The 20,291-nt window shown below is 35.1% G+C and overlaps 1 protein-coding gene and 1 pseudogene across 1 annotated transcript; both read left to right on the top strand.

Moving 5' to 3' along the window:
• The first annotated feature begins 3,943 nt into the window (after window positions 1-3,943).
• TERB2 (telomere repeat binding bouquet formation protein 2) lies at window positions 3,944-19,984 on the top strand. Its single transcript, XM_016211917.2, has 7 exons — window positions 3,944-4,007; window positions 4,125-4,206; window positions 4,934-5,073; window positions 6,919-6,980; window positions 9,039-9,124; window positions 17,181-17,269; window positions 19,842-19,984. Exons 1-7 carry the CDS (start codon window positions 3,944-3,946, stop codon window positions 19,982-19,984), a joined length of 666 nt encoding a protein of 221 aa, XP_016067403.2.
• Window positions 15,582-16,677, top strand: LOC107536067 (AP-1 complex-associated regulatory protein pseudogene; annotated as a pseudogene).
• Window positions 19,985-20,291: the final 307 nt, after the last annotated feature.

Genomic DNA, 20,291 nt, shown 5'->3' with positions numbered 1-20,291 from the left:
CCCTAAAAGGAGAATGCCTTGTGCTTTTCTTTGACGAACTGGACTTTTAGAGTAATAGTGGTAATATCATTGCACAGTTGTATAACATAGCTGAGATACAGAAGAAAAAATAGTAAAACTAGATTATGAGTTATTTTCAGGGAAAGAGATGCTCTGGGTAAATTAATTTTTCAGACAAGTAAACATGGTTTATTCAAGGCCAAATATTTTATTAACTACTTTAGATAAAAACCTCCTACTTTGACATACATTCTTGACTATTTTATTTATTTATTTTTAAAATATGTTTTTATTGACTTCCGAGAGAGGAAGGGAGAGGGAGAGAGAGATAAAAACATCAATGATGAGAGAGAGTCATTGATCCGCTGCCTCCTGTGAGCCCCCAGACAGGAAATGAAGCAGGCAACCTGGGTGTGTGCCCTGACCTGGAATTGAGCATTGACGTCCTGGTTCATAGGTCGACGCTCAATCACTGAGCCACGCTGGCCAGGCATTTCTTAACTATTTAAAAATATTAAATTGTAAAATACATGCAGAAGAATGTATTGAATGTATACAGGGTGTCCCTCCCCCAAAAATGTATACATATTTTAACAGCGGATAGCTCAATTCTGCAAATGAAATGTATTTGAATAAACACTGCCTTTATAATTATTCAAAGTGTGTGTATATATTTTGGGGAGATACCCTACATATGCAGTTTAGATTATACTATAAAAGTCAAGTACTCATTAACTGGCCACCTAGTTTTGGAAACAGAACAGTATCAAAATCTTTGAAGTTCCCTGTGTACTTCTCTCAGCTCTGAGATAATCACTAATCTACATTTTGTATCTGGCTTTTTCCTTTTTAAAAATATTTCACAGGTCTGCTTTTCCAACAAATGTACTGTTTAGTTTTTTCTATACTACATATGTTAAGTATAATTTCACTACCTTTTTTTAAAACTTTAAATGAATGGAATCATGTTGTATGTCTTCCTCCGTTTTTTAAAAAATCCAAATTGCCCAGCCCGGTGTGGCTCAGTGGTTGAGCATTGACCTAGGATACAGGAGACTGAGGTTCAATTTCCAGTCAGGGCACATGGCCAGGTTGCGGGCTCGATCCCCAGTCGGGGGCATGCAGGAAGTAGCCTATCAATGAATCTCTCATCATTGATGTTTCTATCTCTCTCTCCTTCTCCCTTCCTCTCTCTGAAATCAGTAAACATATATTTTTAATAAATAAATAATCCAAATTACGTTGTGTTCCATTTCATGAAAATAAAACAATTTAAATATCCAAACTACTGTGGTTTCTAGTTTTTTCTTTTTGTTTTTTGGTTGGTTATTGCTATTGCTTTAACCACAATGTTGCCATAAACATTATTGTATATGTGTATTGGTAAATAGGAACAAGAATTTCTCTAGGTACAAATCTAAGAAATGCTGGAACATACAGTATGCATATCTGTAATGCTGAATTGTTGGTCAAAGCTATTGCGCGAATTTACATCCTCACAAGAGGATGTGCGTTCCCATTAATCTATGTCTTTGCCAATTCAATTTTTACCAGTAAGGTAAGTACATAATAGTATCTCATTGTAGTTTTAGTTTGCATTTCCCTAATTACTACTGTGGTTGAGCATCTTTTCATAAACTTATTGGTCATTTAAGTTTCTTCTTTTATGAAATGCCTATTCAGATGTTTGCCCATTTTTTCTATTGGATTGTTTGCCTTGTAGTGATTCATAGGATTATTTATAGGTTCTGGATACCAATCCTTTATTGGTTATTTGCTCTGCAGATATCTTCTGCTGGTTAATACTTGTGTCTCATTTAAAAGATCCTTCTCTATTCAGAGGCCAGAGAGAGATTTTCCTGTGTTTTATTCATGTTTTAAAGTTTTGCCTTTCATATTTAAATGCTTAACAGTTCAATCAACTAGAAAGTAACAAGTATACATATGCATGCACCTAACATCATAATTTCAGTATATATAAAGCAAAAATTAACAAGAAGAAATAGATAAAACCACAAGTAAAGTAGATTTTAGCATCCCTCTCTCAGTAATTGATAGAGGAGTCAGACAATATGATGAACAAATATGACCCAATGAACATCTGTAGAACACTGCACCCAACACCTCAGAACAGCCAACAGCTGCAAAATATTTTTTAAACACACATAGAACATTGACCATATACTTCAGTCATAAGGAGAATTTCAACAAATTTTAAAGGATTATAATCACACAAGGCCATATTCTTTTAATTTAATGCATTTAAGAATCCAGAAATCAATAGCAACAAGGTAAATAAATAATCCCATGTATTTGAAAATTTTAAAATATTTTAAATAACCCATGGATCAAATAACTTACATTGGAAATCCAAAAATATTTTAAATTGAATAATAAAAAAATGACATCTCAAAAACTTTGGCACACAGTTTAAAGGAAATTTATATACTTATATGTACAATTTAGAAAAACAAAGAATGAAAATCAATTATCTCTTTCAAGACATTAGAAAAAGAATAGCTATCTAAAACCAAGGAAATTATAAGAGCAGAAATTAATGATAGAGAAAAGAAATATATCAAGTATCTATGAAGCCAGAAGTTTCTTCTTTGAAAAGGCTAATAAAACTGACAAACCTCTGGTGAGACTAAAAAATAAAAAGGCACAAATAACTAGTATCAGAAATGAAAAAGGAGCTATTACTACAGAGCCTTGCAGACATTAAAAAAGATAATAAAAGCTTTTATGAACAGTGTTATATCAGTATTTTTGAAATTTTAGATTAAATGGGATGAACACCAGAAAATACAGCTTATCAAAACTGATCTAAGGAAGAGGGTGGATACTGTAAAAGAAAAGCATAATTTTGAGAAAACTGGAAATTTGAACACTCATGATATTTGACTGTATTAAAAATTATTATTTTTAAGTGTGATAATGGTATTGTGGTTATGTTTTTTAAAAGGTCCAATTAAAACATTTATAAATGAAATGATAAAATGAGTTTTGCTTCAAAAGAATACTTGATGCTAAAATTCTACTTCTGGGTATTTAACCAACTCTGAAAGACATATGCATCCCTACATTCATTGCAGCATTATTTCCAATAGCCAAATAAGTGTTTTTGGATATTATGAATGGATAAAAGTGTGGGGTATATATACAATGAAATTTTATTACTCAGTCATAAAAAAGATTGAAATCTTGCCATTTGCAACAACATGCTTGGTCCTGGAGGGCATTATGCTAAGTAAATCAGACAGAAAAAGACAAATACCGTATGATTTCACTTATATGTGGAATCTAAACAATAAAACAAATGAACAAATAAACAAATAAACAAAATTTGTTTGAAACAGACTCATAGATACAGAGAACAAACTGGTGGCTGCCAGAAAGAGGCGGTGTCAGGGGGTGGGCGAAATAGGTGAAGGGGATTAAGGGACACAAATTCACAGTTAAAAACGAAATAAGACATAAGGGATTATAACAACAGCATAGAGAATAGTCAGTAGTACTGCAGTAACTTCGTACAGCGACAGAAGGTAACTAGACTTACGGGAATAACTACATTGTAACGTACATAAATATCGAATCACTATATGGTATACCTAAAACCAATATAATATTGTAAGTCAATTATACTTCAATTTAAAAAAAACATTTGATGCTACACAGCCTGCACCCATGCCTGTACAACATAGCACAATAATTTTGTTAATACATACTCACGGTTTAAAATTCAGAGGTATGACTACTGACCCCTCCCTGCAGAGTAGGTCCGCTCAGTCTGGTTGTGGCCGAATCCCTCTTCCTCCTGCCTCAGGCTTTTCCCGCCCACTACCCTGAGAACCAATCATCGAGCAGGCCTTCAGACCTGGGACCAATCCGCGGTCTCTGCTACCGCTCCCTCACCCATGACCTCGACTGCAAGGCGGCCGCCATGTTCCAAGGGCAGCGGGGTTGGTTCTGCCGCAGCGTTGGCGGGAACCTGAGGCAATTCTGGGGTAGGAAGCCGGGTGGGAAGGGTGGGTGCGGTGATGAGGGTAGCACCCCTCCCCACTCTTGTGCCTTGGCCCCACGGTACTTGCTGACTTACCCTTTCTTTGCTCTTGCCTCCACAGTAGCCGAAGGGGGGACGATCAGTGACCTGAGGGCCGCGGACTTCTTGTTCAGCTGTGACGCTTCCCACCCAGACACGCTGAGGTACCTGAACGCCACCTGTCACGATGAGCCAGGAGTTGGAGGTGGAAATTGCAGCCCACTCATAAACGTGGATGATCGGAAGAGGCTGGAAACGAGCAAGCTTTCAGTCCTAAATGTGGGGATTAAAATAGATAATCTTTCTCCTCTCCTGTCTGCCACAGTGGCCTGGCCTCCTACCTGGTGCCCCAGTGGCTTCTCGAGTTCCAGTGTTAACGGCTGTCTCTCCCACAGCTCCACGTGACTTCTTGAAGGCCCCTCATATTCAATACGCTTAAACCAAATCTCCTGATTGCCCCTCAGACCTGCACCAGGTCCTGTGCTCTCAAGCTTAAAACCTTTTTTTTGAATAACAACCTCTACCCACATTCATCAGTCAGTGGCCAGACACCATGGATTGTACCCCTCAAACATTCTTAGTACTCGCTGTCACTACCTTAGTACACACCCTAATTACCTCTTGCTCTGACTATCAGGGTATTTTTCTGGGGGGTTGCTCTGCCTTCGATCTGTCCACCTGTGATTTCCTCACATTGCTGTTGGATTATGTTTATAAAGCAGAGGTCTAATCACTGCCCTGGCTGCCCCTCTTCCCCATCCCCTTAACCCCCAGGCTGATTACCTACAGATAGATAATTGTCCCTACTTCCATTTATTTATTCTGTTTTTGAAAGGTTGAATACATTCTTGTTTATTTCATAACCTAAAGTATTTCCTTTCTTTCTCCTAGGGTATATCAGAGCCTCGATTATATAGACGACAATGCTACGGTTTTTCATGCCTACTATCTCTCTGCAGTAGCTAATGCTGAAATTAAAAATTCAGTGGCTTTAGGTCATTTCGTTCTTCCACCTGCATGCCTGCAAGAAGGTTAGCAAAGATCATTCGCCCAATCCTGTCAGACAGTCAAATCCCCCTAAGTCGTCCAACTGTATACTGATCTAAGTGGAAAAGCATGCACTTCGGATCAGATTGCCTTGATGTATATTCTAGTTTTATTTGTTTATCCTTCATGCATTCACTGAGCTCCTCCTGTGTGCCATAGGCTGGGGATTCAGTGCTGAATAACACACAACGCAGATCTTGTTCTCATGGTTCACTGGCTGGGATCCAACACTCACTAGTTCTGTAACCTTTAGGGCCTTCTCCCAAGCTGTTCTGAGGATAAAATGAGATAATATAAGAAGTCTGATCTGTGAACGAACATTCAATAAAATGTTCTTTGCTAGTTTTGAATCTCTTCATTATATTTCTGAAAAATACTTTTCTATTTTCTGACATTTAAAGATTCATTATGATAATAAACCCTTCTATTACTATTGTTGTTTATACTTTTGAAAGTACTTTCACATTATGTCAGCAACCCTGTGAAGTAAAGGGCAAGTAAATAAACTACTACTGAAATGGGTTCTTTTAATTTCCCCTGATTTATTCTATTCAACCCTATCTATCTTATATGGCTAACTCTAAATATCCCATTTTTGTACGTCTTGCATTATTACCCGATTCTTGATGTGTATATGTCCATTCCTAGCAAGACAGACAGAAGCTAATACAAATTTCCCGTGATCAAAGTATTAAAACAAAAAACGCTTGAAAAAGACTTCTATAGAAGAGTTTTAGAAACCCCCAAAATTGGGTTCCTTTCATAGTTTTAATGTCCTAGTAGGACCTATTTATAACAATAAATTGCTCTAAGTGGTTATGTAAATAAATTAATGACTCCTATTCTGTCTGAGTTTAGCATCTTACAATTACATTGTATTTAGATTTTTAAAAACTGTCAGAAATGAAAACATGCTCCTTTTTAAAAATAAAAACTATACATTATTATCCACCTAGACCAGTATTGTCTGGTAGAAGTATGAAGACGCAAATTTGAGCCACACATTAATCTTAAACTTTCTAGTAGCCACATTAAAAAGAATAAAAAGAAATAGGTGAAATTAATTTTAAGAATATATTTTATTTAACCTACTCTATCGAAAATATCATTTCAATATATAACCAATATAAGAGCTATTGAAATATTTTACATTTTTTGATACTAAGTCTTTGAAATTCAGTATTTATGTTAAGCTTACAGCATATCTCAGTTTGAACTAGTGACACATTTCATTATGGTGCCCACATGTAGCTAGTCAAGTGGCTACTACTAGGCAGAATAGATCTAGAGGAAAGCTACCTTTTTAGCCTTGAGTGGGCTACTATGGAAACTTTTAAGATCTTTGAGTTAGGATGATGACATAGTCCTTTGACATACTGAGCATTGTAGAATTCCTGCACTACCATGTCCACTAGACATGTTGCTCTTCCACCCGTCTTTTAGCAAAGTAAATTATTGAATTCTTGAAGACTTCTACAAATTCAGGAATTTTACAGCTTTTATTTTGACTGGACAATTGCCTTCTTTATTAATGCTTGGTCTAAAGACACTGACATCTAATGAAAAGATATATTCTAGCAAGAAAACTTTACAACAATGATTCTCATAATGCACTGGAATCATCTGGAAAGTTTGTTGGAAATGTAAATTCCTGAGCTCCTTCTCAATAATCTGATTCAAAAGAAATCTGCATTTTAAACAAGTATCTTAGGTGATTTTGATACAAGTGGAATAACGCTGGCCTAGAAATTTCAGACTTCAAGTAAAATTCAGAAAATGTTACATTTACTTTTTAAAAAACAGTATTGGATTTGTTTTTCCTACAACAGAAATAAGAAGAAAAATTGGTAGTTTTATTTGGGAACAAGACCAACATTTTCTGACAGAAGAGGTAAGAGTAAAATAAGGTACTTAATTAAAATCTACAGTTTCAAAAATTTTTGCAAGCGGTGTAATCTTAAAAATGTTTGCCTGTGACATGTTAGCACGAATGATCCAGGTTAAGGAATTTAAAGACCATGTTTTTCTTGAACATTATCTGATTTGACATTGTTTTTATACTAGTACATTAGTAATATTGAGATTTTTTTGTACGAATAAAATCATTCATATAACTTGAAATTTTGCTTCTGTCAGTAATAATAAGGGAGTAATAGTTGCCTAGTATATACCAGTTCTTTTCTGCCAGTGTAGATTCTGATTGATTAATTACGGTGTTGTACCATTTGTTAAATATTTTTAATAACACCCCTCAGTAAATGTGCATAATAATAAAAATTGAATTTTATAGCTTTTGCCATCCTACCTCAAATTTGCCTATGCTTTTGACTTCAGAATCTTTATGCAGTAGCCAAGTTTGGGATAATTTGAACATCAAAATTAACAATGACAGTAATGGATTATAAAACATTACATTTTTAAAAGTTCATGACTCCATAGTGATACTTCAAAAGCATAAAGAAAGAAAAAATAGAAAAACAGAAGGAAGGCAGGAAGGAAAAGATGGGATAAGAGAAATTTTCCTTAAGGATAGCAGCTAATAAATATACAAAGAATGATAGAATAGAAAACCCCACTTTACCACTCCCAATAAAATCATTGATTTAGGCAAGGGTCATTAATGGATGTTAAAACCATGATCTCAAATGATCACCCCACAGATTACTAATTATAAAGGTAAGCAATGTACCTTTACACTGGAGAGATCTATCAGACCACCACCTTAACCAACTGATCAAATTTAGCATCACCAATACTGGAACAACCTCTCATTATGTTCAGCTTGATGTAATACGATAAAAAGTACATAATATTATCTCTGTAATGTTCCTGTTCAAAATGCTTAACCTGAATCTAGTTATGACTAAACACTCAGACAATTGTAGAATATTGGAAATACCGCAAAACAATTAGCTGGCTTAGGGTTTTTAAAACAATGTCATAAAAAAAAAGGCAGGAAGACTGTTTTAGATTAAGAGACATAACCAAACGTGATGTATAAACCTTGATTGGATTCCGGATTAAAAAAAAAAAGTTTAAAAAAAAAGGCATTTTGAGAACATTTGGGAAAATTTAAGTATGGACTGTATTACTAGGTGATATTGAATTAATGTTATTTTTTTTTAACTGTGATAGTGGTATTATAAAGATAAAATATATTTTTTAGAAAATGCAATGCTAAAGATTAAGGAATAAAATGTCATAATATCTGCAAATATTTTCAGATGGTCCAGTAAAAATAAAAATTAATAGGGAAGAAATGCAGGGTGGTAAAAATGCCAACACTTTATGAACCTAGGTGAAAGGTATATAGTACTTATTGTATTACTCTTTAACTTTTGCTAAGTTTGAAAATTTTCAAACTAAACAGGAAGAACATCTTTACAATTAATACGTCTAAAGCCAAACAATTAACATTTATTTTGTACTCCTTTTATTAATTTGTTTTTTTCTTCTCAAAGTATCATAATCTGAAAATAATATTTCTTTTATAGTCTTTGTCTATGTTGTACAAAGGACCAAAATATTTAACCTGTGGCTTATCACAGTGCTTCCAGGGACATGAATGGTGATAGAATGGTTATTATTTGATAGTAATTATTGAGTATTCCAGGACTTTAGAGCTAAAAAGTCCTTAAAGATCATTAATTTAATCATTCAGTCTTAGAAATGAGAAAACTAAGGTAAAAGAGAAGTAAAGATCTGTCTTGGTTCACATAGCTAGATATTATTAGAAAAGTGGAACAAAATTTTCTCAGCTCCAACCCAGTCCAGCATTTTTTCTACTAAAAAATTAGAACATGCCTGCTGTACTATTGACTATTGACTAGACACTATTGACTCTGGAACTTGTATGATTATATAGTAAAGGATTTTGTTAGTTCTTTCAAAATATTGATTGATATTGAATATTAGCCAATTATAATGTGATTTCTTTTGCTATCCACAGCATGATGAAATAACACCAAATGAAATAAGCCCCCTTAAGGAAAACAGTGAGCTAGCCACAGATCACCAAAAAGAATTATCCAAAAGGTATTGAATTCATATGCTTCATTGATATTCAATTCAATGTAGACATCTTTGAGCACTGACTATGTGTTTATCTCATTTAATTTTCAGTTTTCTTATGAAATTGTGCATCATCACATTGCTATTTTACAGAAAGAGATCTAGGATCAGATAGATTGTAATTTGCCCAAAGTCTTCTATTAAGTGGGGAGATGCAGGATTTAAAATGAGTCTATCTAATTCTAGAGCCCATGCATTTAACTACTGTGTTAGACTAACCTTGCAGAAAAGAAGCTAGAATTTTATTTATATTATGATTACTGTTACATTATTTTTTAAATATATCTTTTTATTAGAAGAAAATATACTAATTATTAGCAGTAATTTTATTAGGATTGGAAGTTCTGAGTGATTTCTCTCTCTTCTTTCCAAATTGTTTGTGATGTGATTACTTTGGTTTAAGAAATTAAATTTATAAAGACAAAAGTGTACTTGTCATTGTGTTAGGGCCAATCTTTGAGAGGTCCCCTTGTTGCAGACTTATTTATTATCTAGTCTTAATTTCATATTTTCCAGTTTAGTGGTTTCAGAATATTCATGGGGGAGCATTGGTTATGCAAAAGTCTGGTATTTGACTGCTAAAATAAAAATGATCAATAGGAATTGTCTTGCCCAGCCAGGGTGGCTCAGTGGTTGAGCACCAACCCATGAACCAAGAGGTCACCAGTTCGATTCCTGGTCAGGACACATGTCTAGGCTGGGGGCTCAGTCCCCAGTAGGGGGTGTGCAGGAGGCCACCAATTGATGTTTCTCATCGATGTTCCTCTCTCTCTCTCTCTCTCAAATCAATAAAAACATTTTAAAAAAATAGTAATTGTCTTTCTTCAATATAAAAAGTAATGTTTGCTCTAGCCAGTTTTTCTCAGTGGTTAGAGCATCGACCCTCAGACTAAAGGGTTCTGGGTTCAATTCTAGCCAAGGGCACAAACCTCTGTTGCAGGCTCAAACCCCAGCCCCGGTCAGGGTGCGTGCAGGAGGCAACCAATTGATGTCTCTCTCACATCGATGTTTCTGTCTCTCTATCTCCCCTCCACTTTCTCTGAAAAGCAATGGAAAAAATATCCTTGGGTGAGGATTTAAAAAAAAAGGTAGTAAGTTTAATTTATAGAGTTTTTTTCAATTTTAAGTTTTTCTCCCTTAATTTTTTCTTACATTTTTTATACCTACTATTTTGGCTTGTTATAATTTGATGTAAGTTGTTATCTGATTTAACACAAAGTTGCATATTCAGTTATGTTAAATTTAGTAAACCATTGCTTCATGGTTTGGTGACTTCAAGATATCATACCACTTAAGTTTGAGAATCCATATTTTAGGTTTTTGGGGTCTCTATGTGTAACACTCCTTTGAACTTACTTGTTATGCTTTTTGAGATAAGAAACTGGTAAGGAGAGGAAGGAAAATGACACTAGAAGGTGTGAGACCATGAAGATATTCTTAAGAGCTGGATAGAGGAGAGAATAGTTATCCTAAGTGACCTTGTAAGAGAAGGCTGGGAAATAGAATTAAAAAGTGCCTCCCAGTGTGATTCACTTGACTAGGAAAGATATAAAAGTTCTTTAAGAAACAGTTGTCCTGCAAAGTACGGAAACCATAAAAGAAACGATTGATAAATATGACTATCAAACATTTTTTGTTTTGTTGTTTTGTTAATCCTCACACAAAGATTTTTTTTTTAATTGATTTTAAGAGAGTGGAAGGGAGGGATTTGGGGGGAGAGAGTGAGAGAGAAACATCTATGTGAGAGAGACACACCAGTTGGTTGCCTTGTGCCACAGCCCCAGGGCTGGGGATCGAATCTGCAACCCAGGTGCGTGTCCTTGACCAAGAATCAAACCTTCATCGCTTTGGTGCATGGGCCAACACTCTAACCACTGAACCACACTGGCTAGGGCCTCAAAAATATTTTAAATTTGTACATGGCAATAAAAATACTATAAACCAAGTCAAAAGAAAAATATACACTGGGAAAAACATTTGACAAAGCCTAGTTTCCTTAATATACAAAGAAGGCTTACAAATCTGGGGAAATATGTTCAATCCAATAACAACAAAAGTAGACAAAGGATATGAATAGACACGTTCTGTAGATGTCTACCTACAGCCTTTTTTGTGTGTGGAACCACCATAGGGTGCAGTGCAAACATAGATAAATTTTACACTTGAAGCATTTAAGTGTAAATGCTAGTATTGAACACAAGCAGTGAACTAGTTGTTGAGTACTTGCTAAATACAAGACTCTTGTGAGCTCCTGTTCATAATAATTCATTTGTTTCTCAGAACCTTATAAGATAGGTAAATAGTATTGGTCCCATTTTACAGTTGAGGAAACAGGTGTCAGAGAGCTAAATAATTCACCCAATATTATTTCAGTAGTGAAGCTGAATTTGAAACCAAGGCTAGCTAGCTGATACACTCTTTTTTTCAATACGTTTTTCTTGATTTCAGTGAGAGGAAGGGAGAGGTAGAGAGAGAGATGGGAAACATCAATGATGAGAGAGTCATTGATCAGCTGCCTCCTGCATGCCCCATACTGAGAATCTAGCCCACAACCAGGGCATGTGCCCTGACCAGGAATTGAACCTTGATCTCTTGGTTTATAGGTTAATGCTCAACCCCTGAGCTACTCTGGCCAGGCCAGAGTCCAAACTCAATCACTATCCTGTCTTCCTTCCCCAATATGTTCCCAAAATCTTCAGGAAATTGCATGGATGTTTATTTTTCTTGTTTTTAATTACCGTAATTTTATTATTATGAATATAATGCATGTAATTTGTTAAAATAGAAAATACAAAAAAGAATAAAGAAAATTAAAACCCCACCACTCAGATATAACCACCACCATTAGTATATTTTTGCTAGTTTTATACAAATACATGCATTAAATAGAGTTAATGTCGACTGCATACAGTTGTATGTGAAACAGAGAGTTTATTCTTGTATTATTATTTAGTAATATTACTGTATTAATTACCATATGAACAACTGTAAACTTACTTTTGTTCTACCCTATATGGCCTGTCCCTTGATTTTCCATTTAGTGTTCAATGGGCAATTCCCCATTTTGAAAAGCCTTATTTAATATGATTTGTAAGAGCTGTATATGGTATTTCATCTTGTTTAACTACCTTTTTAAAAAAATGTTTTAAATTATTTACAGGTTGTATCTCTTATGGCACCTTCATGAACAACTTTTTAAAAAATATATTTCTCTGCTTTTAAAGATGATATTCTTAATTTAAATTCTCAGATTTGGAATTTACAGTATAAAGAGATATGAATATTTTTTAAAGGCCATGATGTCTACTGTTAGTTGCATTCTACAAAAGTATAAATTTAAATTACCACCAGTGTTGGTCTCACTGCATCCTCATCATTATATTAAGTGTTAATAAGAAGACTTGTGCTAACTTAATAGATGAAAGTGGCAACTTCTTTTAATTTTAATTTTAATTTGATTACTAATAGGTTTGAACTTTTTTGAATTTGTTTATTAGAATTTTATAGTTCCTTTTCTGTGGCTTTTTGTTTCTATTATTTCTCCATTTTCTATTGGGGGGTCTTATTGTTTTGCTTATCAACTTGTCTGAAGTCTTTATATAATGACCATATCATCTTTTTGCCAGTTTGTCACATTGTATCCTCAGTTTGTTGTCTGATTTATACTTCTTCAGAGATATACATTTTAATTTTTTACATTATTAAATTAATCACTTTTATAATTTCTTTATTGCTTTTACCTTCAGAAAAGTCCTTTCCCACTCAGATATCAAATAGGTTTTTTAATTCTGCAGAAATTTATTTTGGTGTAAGATAATTGGTGAAGATCTAAATTTATTTTTGTTTTGCAAATAAGAAATTTCCACCAGGTTTTTAAAAATAAATCTGTTTCAATGGATGTGTGATATCCCTTTGTCATATGTTGTTTTTATGTATATGAAGATCTATTTTTAGACTACTTGTTTCATTCCATTAATCTGTGAACCTATTTTTATATCAATACAATATTATTTTAAGTTAGATAACTTTATTTATGTATTTTAATACCTGAAAAGGTAAGTCCCAAACTCCCTTTTCCTTAGCTCTTCATGCCTACTTATTATTTTTCTATGTTCAGATTTTAATTATTTTTAATAGGTAACATATTCACATGGTTCAAAATCCAAAATATACAAAAGTGGATACTATGAAAATGTATTGGCCCCTAACAAGCCAGATTCCTTCCAGAGGCAGTCAATATTATCAGTTTCTAATATATGCATGTACTAGCAAATTTATATACATATTCCTTAATTTCTCCTGTTTGCACACATAGTAAGTAATACACTGTAGTCCATTCATTTGTGATGCAACAGTACCTCTGTTTTAATTACTTATAATATGATTTAATATCTAAAACTAGTTCCTCCTCCTTACTCTTTTTCAGATTTTCTTAGCTATTCTTTCTGAATTTTTCCATCTGATTTTTACAACCACCTTGTTCATATTTTTTAAAAATTCCTGTTATTTTTAGTGACATTACAAAATTTTTTATTAGCTTAGGGACATTATGATCCAAATATTCCTATCTGAGAAAGTGGTATTCTTCTCCCCCTCCCTCCCATTTGTTCAAGTTTTCTTTTGTGGCCTTAAGGAACTTTTTCATATTTTCTTTATACAAATCTGTACTTCTTTTAAGATTATTCCTAGGTATGTTTTTTTCATTATGTTACAAAATTAGTCTTGCCTCCTAATATTCTAACATGTTGCTTAGGTGAATTTTAGAATTATTTTTTTTTCTTAAGCTTTAAAATCCCTTTGGGACTTTATTGAGAATTGTGTTAAACTTCAATTTCAGAAGAATTGTTATCTTTATAATTTTCAATATTCCTATCCAGGAGAATGCTTTTGGTTTTCTTTTATTTTTCTCTTCTATATCTCAGTAAAGGTTTTTATTTTCTACATATAAGATCATAAATTTCTTACTATGGTTATTCCTAGATTTTTATGAATTTTATTGCTATTGTGGATCTCTTGCATTTTATTTTGTACTAGTTATTGCTATTATACAAGAAGGTTATTGATTTGGATGTATTTGTCTTATATCTACCCATTTAGAAGAATATTGAAGTTGATTCTCTTGGCTTTTCAGGGTGCCAAAGCTTATCATTTTGTTAATAATGAAAGTATTGTTTTATCTTTTCACTAGATATCTCTTCTGTTTCCTTTTCTCCCCTTCCCCATCTCTTATTGCTTGGCCAGAAATTTAGAGCCATGATAAATGGTAATAATGATGGGTATCCTTGTTTAGTCCCTGATGTTTTGGGGAACACTATTTTGCTTTATTTGTAGGATCTCATTCGAACTGAACTATGGTTTCTTTTAGAAGAGTTTAGATGAAATCTAATTTTTAAACAAATTGAAAATAAAGTCTGTATTATCACTCAGTATAATGTTAGATTTTTAGAAAAATAATTTAAGGGTGATCCCAATTTTTTATTATTAAGGTTTTTATTTTCATACAATTGTATTATCTAGTTGTTATATGTGGCCTAAATATAGTAAATCTTTTTATTTGGCACAGTTAGAAAATAGGATATTTTAGTTGAAAACTGTTTAGCAATTTAAAAATTAGAATATAGCCCGGCCACTGTGGCTCAGCAGTTGAGCATCAACCTATGATCCAGGAGATCCCCGTTCCATTCCTGGTCAGGGCACATGCCTGGGCTGTGGGCTCCATCCCCACCAGGGGGCGTGCAGGAGGCAGCCTATCAATGATTCATCATTGATGTTTCTCTCTCTCACTCTCCTCTCCGAAATAAAAACATTTATATATATAATTTAAAAGAATATAATTAATTATACACTATACAACTACACTAGAATAATTTAACTTTCTTTGGAACTCACTTCAGAATCTTAGTGTACCTCATGATTATCCCAGACATCATTTTTTAATTTTATTTTAAAGTATGGAAATACTAGTTAATAGTTTCAATTATTTGAACACTGAAAAACAAACAAAATGCTGTGATTATTTAAAATAGAGTCTACTATGCTTTTCTTTCCACATATTTAACATTACATATGTATATATGTATTTTCTCTCATTATAAAGTACTGTTGAATTATTATGCACTCAAGAATCCTGAGTAACTTCGGCCGCGGGAGCGGCCTCTGGCGCGTGGCTGGGGGCTGGGGGTTCGGGGCCGGGGGCCGGGGGCCTTGGGCCTGGGGCCTCGGGGGCCTGGGGCCTCGGGGGGCTCGGGGCTCGGGGCTCCGGGCTGAGGTGAGCGCCGCCCCGTGCGGCCGGCCCGAGGGTCCACAGCCCGCAGCCCGGCGCTCCTTCCTCGCGCGGCGGCGGCGACCGGGCGGCGGAGGGAATAGTCGCCGCCTTTGTTCCAGCCGCGCGGCCCACGCAGCCTGCTCGGGCCGTCCCGCCATGGGTCCCGGCGCCCGTCGGCTGGAGCGGCGCGGCTGCGGGCGGGCGGAGGAGCGGCGCCTGGCGGCTGCCACGGGGAACTGCTACTGGACGCAGTGCTTAAGACAGCTGCGCTTCGGACGCAGCGCAGCGGAGGATCGAAATATTTTAGACCATGCTCAAGAGGTGAGCATTTAGCTATAGAGCTTGAGAACCTGGTAGAAGCAATGAAGGGGAAAGCCCAGGAAGCAGACTTAGGCCTCTTACCGGGGAGGAAGTTGTTGACCTCCGAGAGAGGCGTTATGATGCTATTGCTGAAAAGCAGAGACCTTGACACGGAAACTGAAAAGGAGTCAGCCTTGCAAGAAGAGAAGACTAGAAGAAGCAGCTTTATACGCTGCACAGCGTGAAGCAGCCAGGGCAGCAAAGCCTCGAAAGCTCTTGGAGGAAAGGCCGGGCGCCGTGCGTGGATGCCGCCCCTCCAGCAGTGCAGAATGTCAAGGTTCAGGACCAGAAGATGGCTTTGAGTCTTGTTTGAGAAATATAAAGTCACAGTGTGAAGTTTTTCAAAGTAGTAGACTCTCATCAGATGCCACAGTTTTGACACCAAATAAGAAAGCAGTTGTGATTTAATAACCAAAACTAAATCAACTAGCGGAAATGATGACAGCACGTCCTTAGAGCTAGAGTGGGAAGATGAAGAAGGAATGAACCGAATGCTTCCAATGAGAAAGTGTTCTAAGGCAGAGGAAGACATTCTCCCGGGCAGCACTCAAGTGTAGCGGCAAGAAGCCTGGAAGTCATCCTGCGTCAGCCTCTGATGACTACAACAGGCTGGAGTGGGAGAGCGATTTCCTGAGCAAGTGGATGACAATGGCAATTCGAGTACTCGGGGTTTGTGAGCCCTGTGCTAGAGCCATCTGCTTCAGGCAGGAAGCAGCCTGATGGAGATCAGCAGAAACAAGAGGGATGGTGAACGGTGACCCGGAGACAAGTCATTGTCTCTCCTATATCAGCGTCTTTGAAACTGGACATGATGGCAGCGAACTCCCGCCTGCAACAGGCAGAGCAGCGCTTTAGCGTACTCCCTGCTTCAGGCAACGAGATCCGGATCTAATGTTTTAAATGAAAATCTCCTGATAGGTGACTTATTTAGATTTTAAATTAAGAAAACAATACATGGAATACTTTCAATTATATGTGAAATCATATACCAAGCCCTACGAACTGGTGTGTTACCTTTTCCTATCTCTTTATTTTTCATTTCAAGTTTGACAATAAGACCATACCTATAATCCGACAACAAAAGAAATAATTGTTGATAATAAAGTGGTTTGTGGGGAGCATTTTAAAAAAAGAAAGAATACTGAGTGAAAGACCCTCTAATATAATTCAATAAATACTTGTTTTGTAAAGTGGCCAAAAGAATAAAAAATATCTATATGGGCCCTTGTATTACTTAGAAGCACACAAGAAGTTCACACTTAACATTTTTACCCAATTAAGACTGAAATCTGATCAAAGAGCAGTTAGATTACTATGTATATTGCCTGGAATAATTTTTCATTTGTAAAACAAGTCCAAATATAAATACGACTTTCTGTATGTTTCATTTTACAGCACAAGAAAGCATTTTATAAGGACTCCAGTTGTAGAAAAGCAGATATACTTCCCTCTTCAGAATTATCCAGTGAACAACATGGTAACAGGTAATTTAAAATAAAATTTAGAGCCCTGGCTGGGTAGCTTAGTTGGTTAGAACATAATCCAGATATGTCAAGGTTACGAGTTTGATCCCTGGTCAGGGCACATATGAGAATCAAACAATGAATTCATAAATAAGTGGAATAACAAATTAATCTCCCTCTCTTTTCTCTCTCTCTTTTCTTTCCCCCTTCCTCTCTCTCTCTAAAATTAAAAAATAAATAAAATAAAATTTAGAGTAAACCCAAGTAGGGAAGAAACAAGGGAATATTTTGTACAACAAAGCTGCTGTTATACTAGCCTAGCAAGTAGAACCTCCTCTATTACACATGCTAATAGAGGAGACATCATTCACACATTAAATAAATTAATTTGCAGATATGACCCAAAGATAGCCTCATATTTTCTGTGTTAAAACACTAGTCTATACGTAGGGTTAGGACATGTCCCAGTTTATACAAGACAGTTTCCATTTATACCTGTTGAACCGATAATAGTTTTTACTCTCATGTATGCCAGTTTGGAAGATAAATTATATAGACAACTTTAATCATAGTTTCCTTTGAGCATCTTATGAAACAGGCCCCTTTCCCTTATACACACACACACACAAGAACATAAACACACACCAACTTTACATATAACTTAAAGAGGCTTGCATATGCCCAGAGACCCATTATGGATCACCCAGGTGTCCACTGACTCCATGTTTGGGTTTCCTAGTACCTGACAGAAAAGACAGCGAACTGAAGCTGACATTGAGAGGATGGAACCAAGAGAACAAGTTGAATAGTGGTCACTGGGATTTGGATAGTGCTAAGTGAAGTAGATATTTGGATACTTGATATGGGTAGTATTCAGTAGGCCATTGATAATTTTTAAAATAGAGGTTTAAAAAATTGTTTTCAAAACAGCAATTTTAAAAGTATAAGTTTTTGAAATTTTACTTAAAAAAAATTTGTATATTTATCTTTTTCTCTTTATTTAGCAGTGTCAAAACTATCTCCACAATAATCTTCAAAACTGCTATAATAATCCATTTCTGATACATAAATATCCTATCTTTCTTATACATACAGGAATATTTTATTACTGTAGTTATTACTATAGAAAATAATCTTTAAATTCCTATACTCATACATATCTTCAGAAACTTCACACAGTGTATATGTGCAATTAACTAGACATTAATACTTTCTGAACTAGTTTATTTTACACAGAAACATAGCATTAGACAAATACCTTGAGCCATAGGATAATTAATAGGTAATATCACTAATATAGTAATAGTGCTTCAAGAAATTTTCTGAGGTAAATAACTATGATTAAAATATCTTTTAAAATGCAAATCAATTTTATATGATTGAATTCATAGTTAATTTTTTAACTGTGAATTTATTAGCTACTATTAGAAACAAACTATATGCATAGATAACCTGTTGTTGGTGGTGAGATGGTGTTCTAAATCCAGTCATTCTTGAGCCCTACCAGAATTTTTCACATGTAGGATTTACTTCAAAATAAAGTTTCACTTTTAGTATAAACCATAAACACTTATATTACACATAAAATATAATCACTCAGATAAAAATTGATATGAAGGTAATATTGCTGAAGTGACTGAATCCTTAAATTTTCCCTATTCTAAGTGTTTTTTTATATTCATGTCTATTTCAGATTATTCAGGACATCAAAATTACTCATATCAATAACCTTTGTTGATTAAGCAGTAATATTGATTTTCCCATTAATTTTTTATTAAAAGAATATTATCTTAGTGTTAGCAGTGCAGAAAAGTGTTGCCTGTTCCACTAGGGAAGATGAACTGTTTGCGCTTTTGATAACTAGTTGTATAGTTCTAGGTGATTATACTCTAAACCAGACACACTTCCCAGTTTTTTGATCTAGGTACTTTAACTGTTCCAATCCCCAATCTTAACACGATACTCTTAATAGTCAAAGTGGTTAATTAAGTATCTTTGTTTTTAAAAGGAGGTAGAAGGGCCCTAGCTGGGTAGCTCAGTTAGAGCGTTGTCCCAATTCACCAAGGTTGTGGGTTCAATCCCTGGTCAGGGCACATACAAGAATCAACCAATGAATGCATAAGTAAGTGGAACAGCAAATTGATGTGTCCCCCCCCCATCTAAAAATTAATAAATAAAAATAGCCTGGCTGTTGTGGCTCAGTGGTTAAGTGTTGACCTATGAACCAAGAGGTACCTGGTTCAATTCCTGGTCAGGCCACATGCCAGGGTTGTGGGCTCAATCCCCAGTAGGAGACATGCACGAGGCAGCTGATTGATATTTCTCTCTCATTGATGTTTCTATCTCTCTATCCCTCTCCCTTTAAAATCAAAAACATTTTAAAAAATAAAAGGAGGTAGAAGGTTGTAGGGAACAGGTAAGGGGTATAAGGGTGTTTGTTGATCATTATCAGGTGTCAAGAAGAATATTCTGACTAGTATTATTTCTTTTCTAAGAACCTTCTTTAGAAATCTTAACTCTAATCAACCAAAGACACTGAAAATCAGATAGTATGATAAAATTTCAAATATATACATATTTTTTTACTTTGTAGGCTATGTATCAATTGATGCCATGAAGAAATTCCTTGGGGAGCTACATGACTTCATTCCTGGAAGTTCAGGATATTTGGCATACCATGTTCAAAATGAAATTAATATGTCTACTATAAAAAACAAATTGAAGAGGAAATGTTAAGTAAAATTGTCCTTATATTTTCTATAAAATATTATCAAAGATGTGCATGATTTTAAGTTCTCCCATTTGGGACAAGGGTATGAAGGAATGGGGATGATTTCTTCTCTTTCTTTCTCAAAAATGTGTCTTTAGGAAATTTATAATATTTTTGGCTCTCAATTTTGACATTTGGGCAGGATTTTTTTTACCAGCTTGTAACACATGTCTATAGATTCCGAGTGTACATTTGTTATGGAGTAATTGTCATTGAAACACACTTCGTAAGAAGTCTCTCTCTCTCTCTCTCAGATCTTCTTTTAGCTTTTAT

The sequence above is a fragment of the Miniopterus natalensis genome, chromosome 1 (genome assembly GCF_054644295.1).
Source record: "Miniopterus natalensis isolate mMinNat1 chromosome 1, mMinNat1.hap1, whole genome shotgun sequence".
Taxonomy (NCBI): Eukaryota; Metazoa; Chordata; class Mammalia; order Chiroptera; family Miniopteridae; genus Miniopterus; species Miniopterus natalensis.
This window is presented reverse-complemented; position numbering and strand designations above follow the sequence as displayed.

What these genes read in the sequence shown, in the direction of transcription:
- TERB2 (XM_016211917.2), top strand. Translation starts at nt 3,944, where the DNA reads ATGTTCCAAGGGCAGCGGGGTTGGTTCTGCCGCAGCGTTGGCGGGAAC. An exon ending in TCCCACCCAGACACGCTGAG is followed by an intron (nt 4,207 to 4,933) that starts GTACCTGAACGC and finishes TCTTTCTCCTAG; the next exon opens with GGTATATCAGAGCCTCGATT. An exon ending in AACATTTTCTGACAGAAGAG is followed by an intron (nt 6,981 to 9,038) that starts GTAAGAGTAAAA and finishes TGCTATCCACAG; the next exon opens with CATGATGAAATAACACCAAA.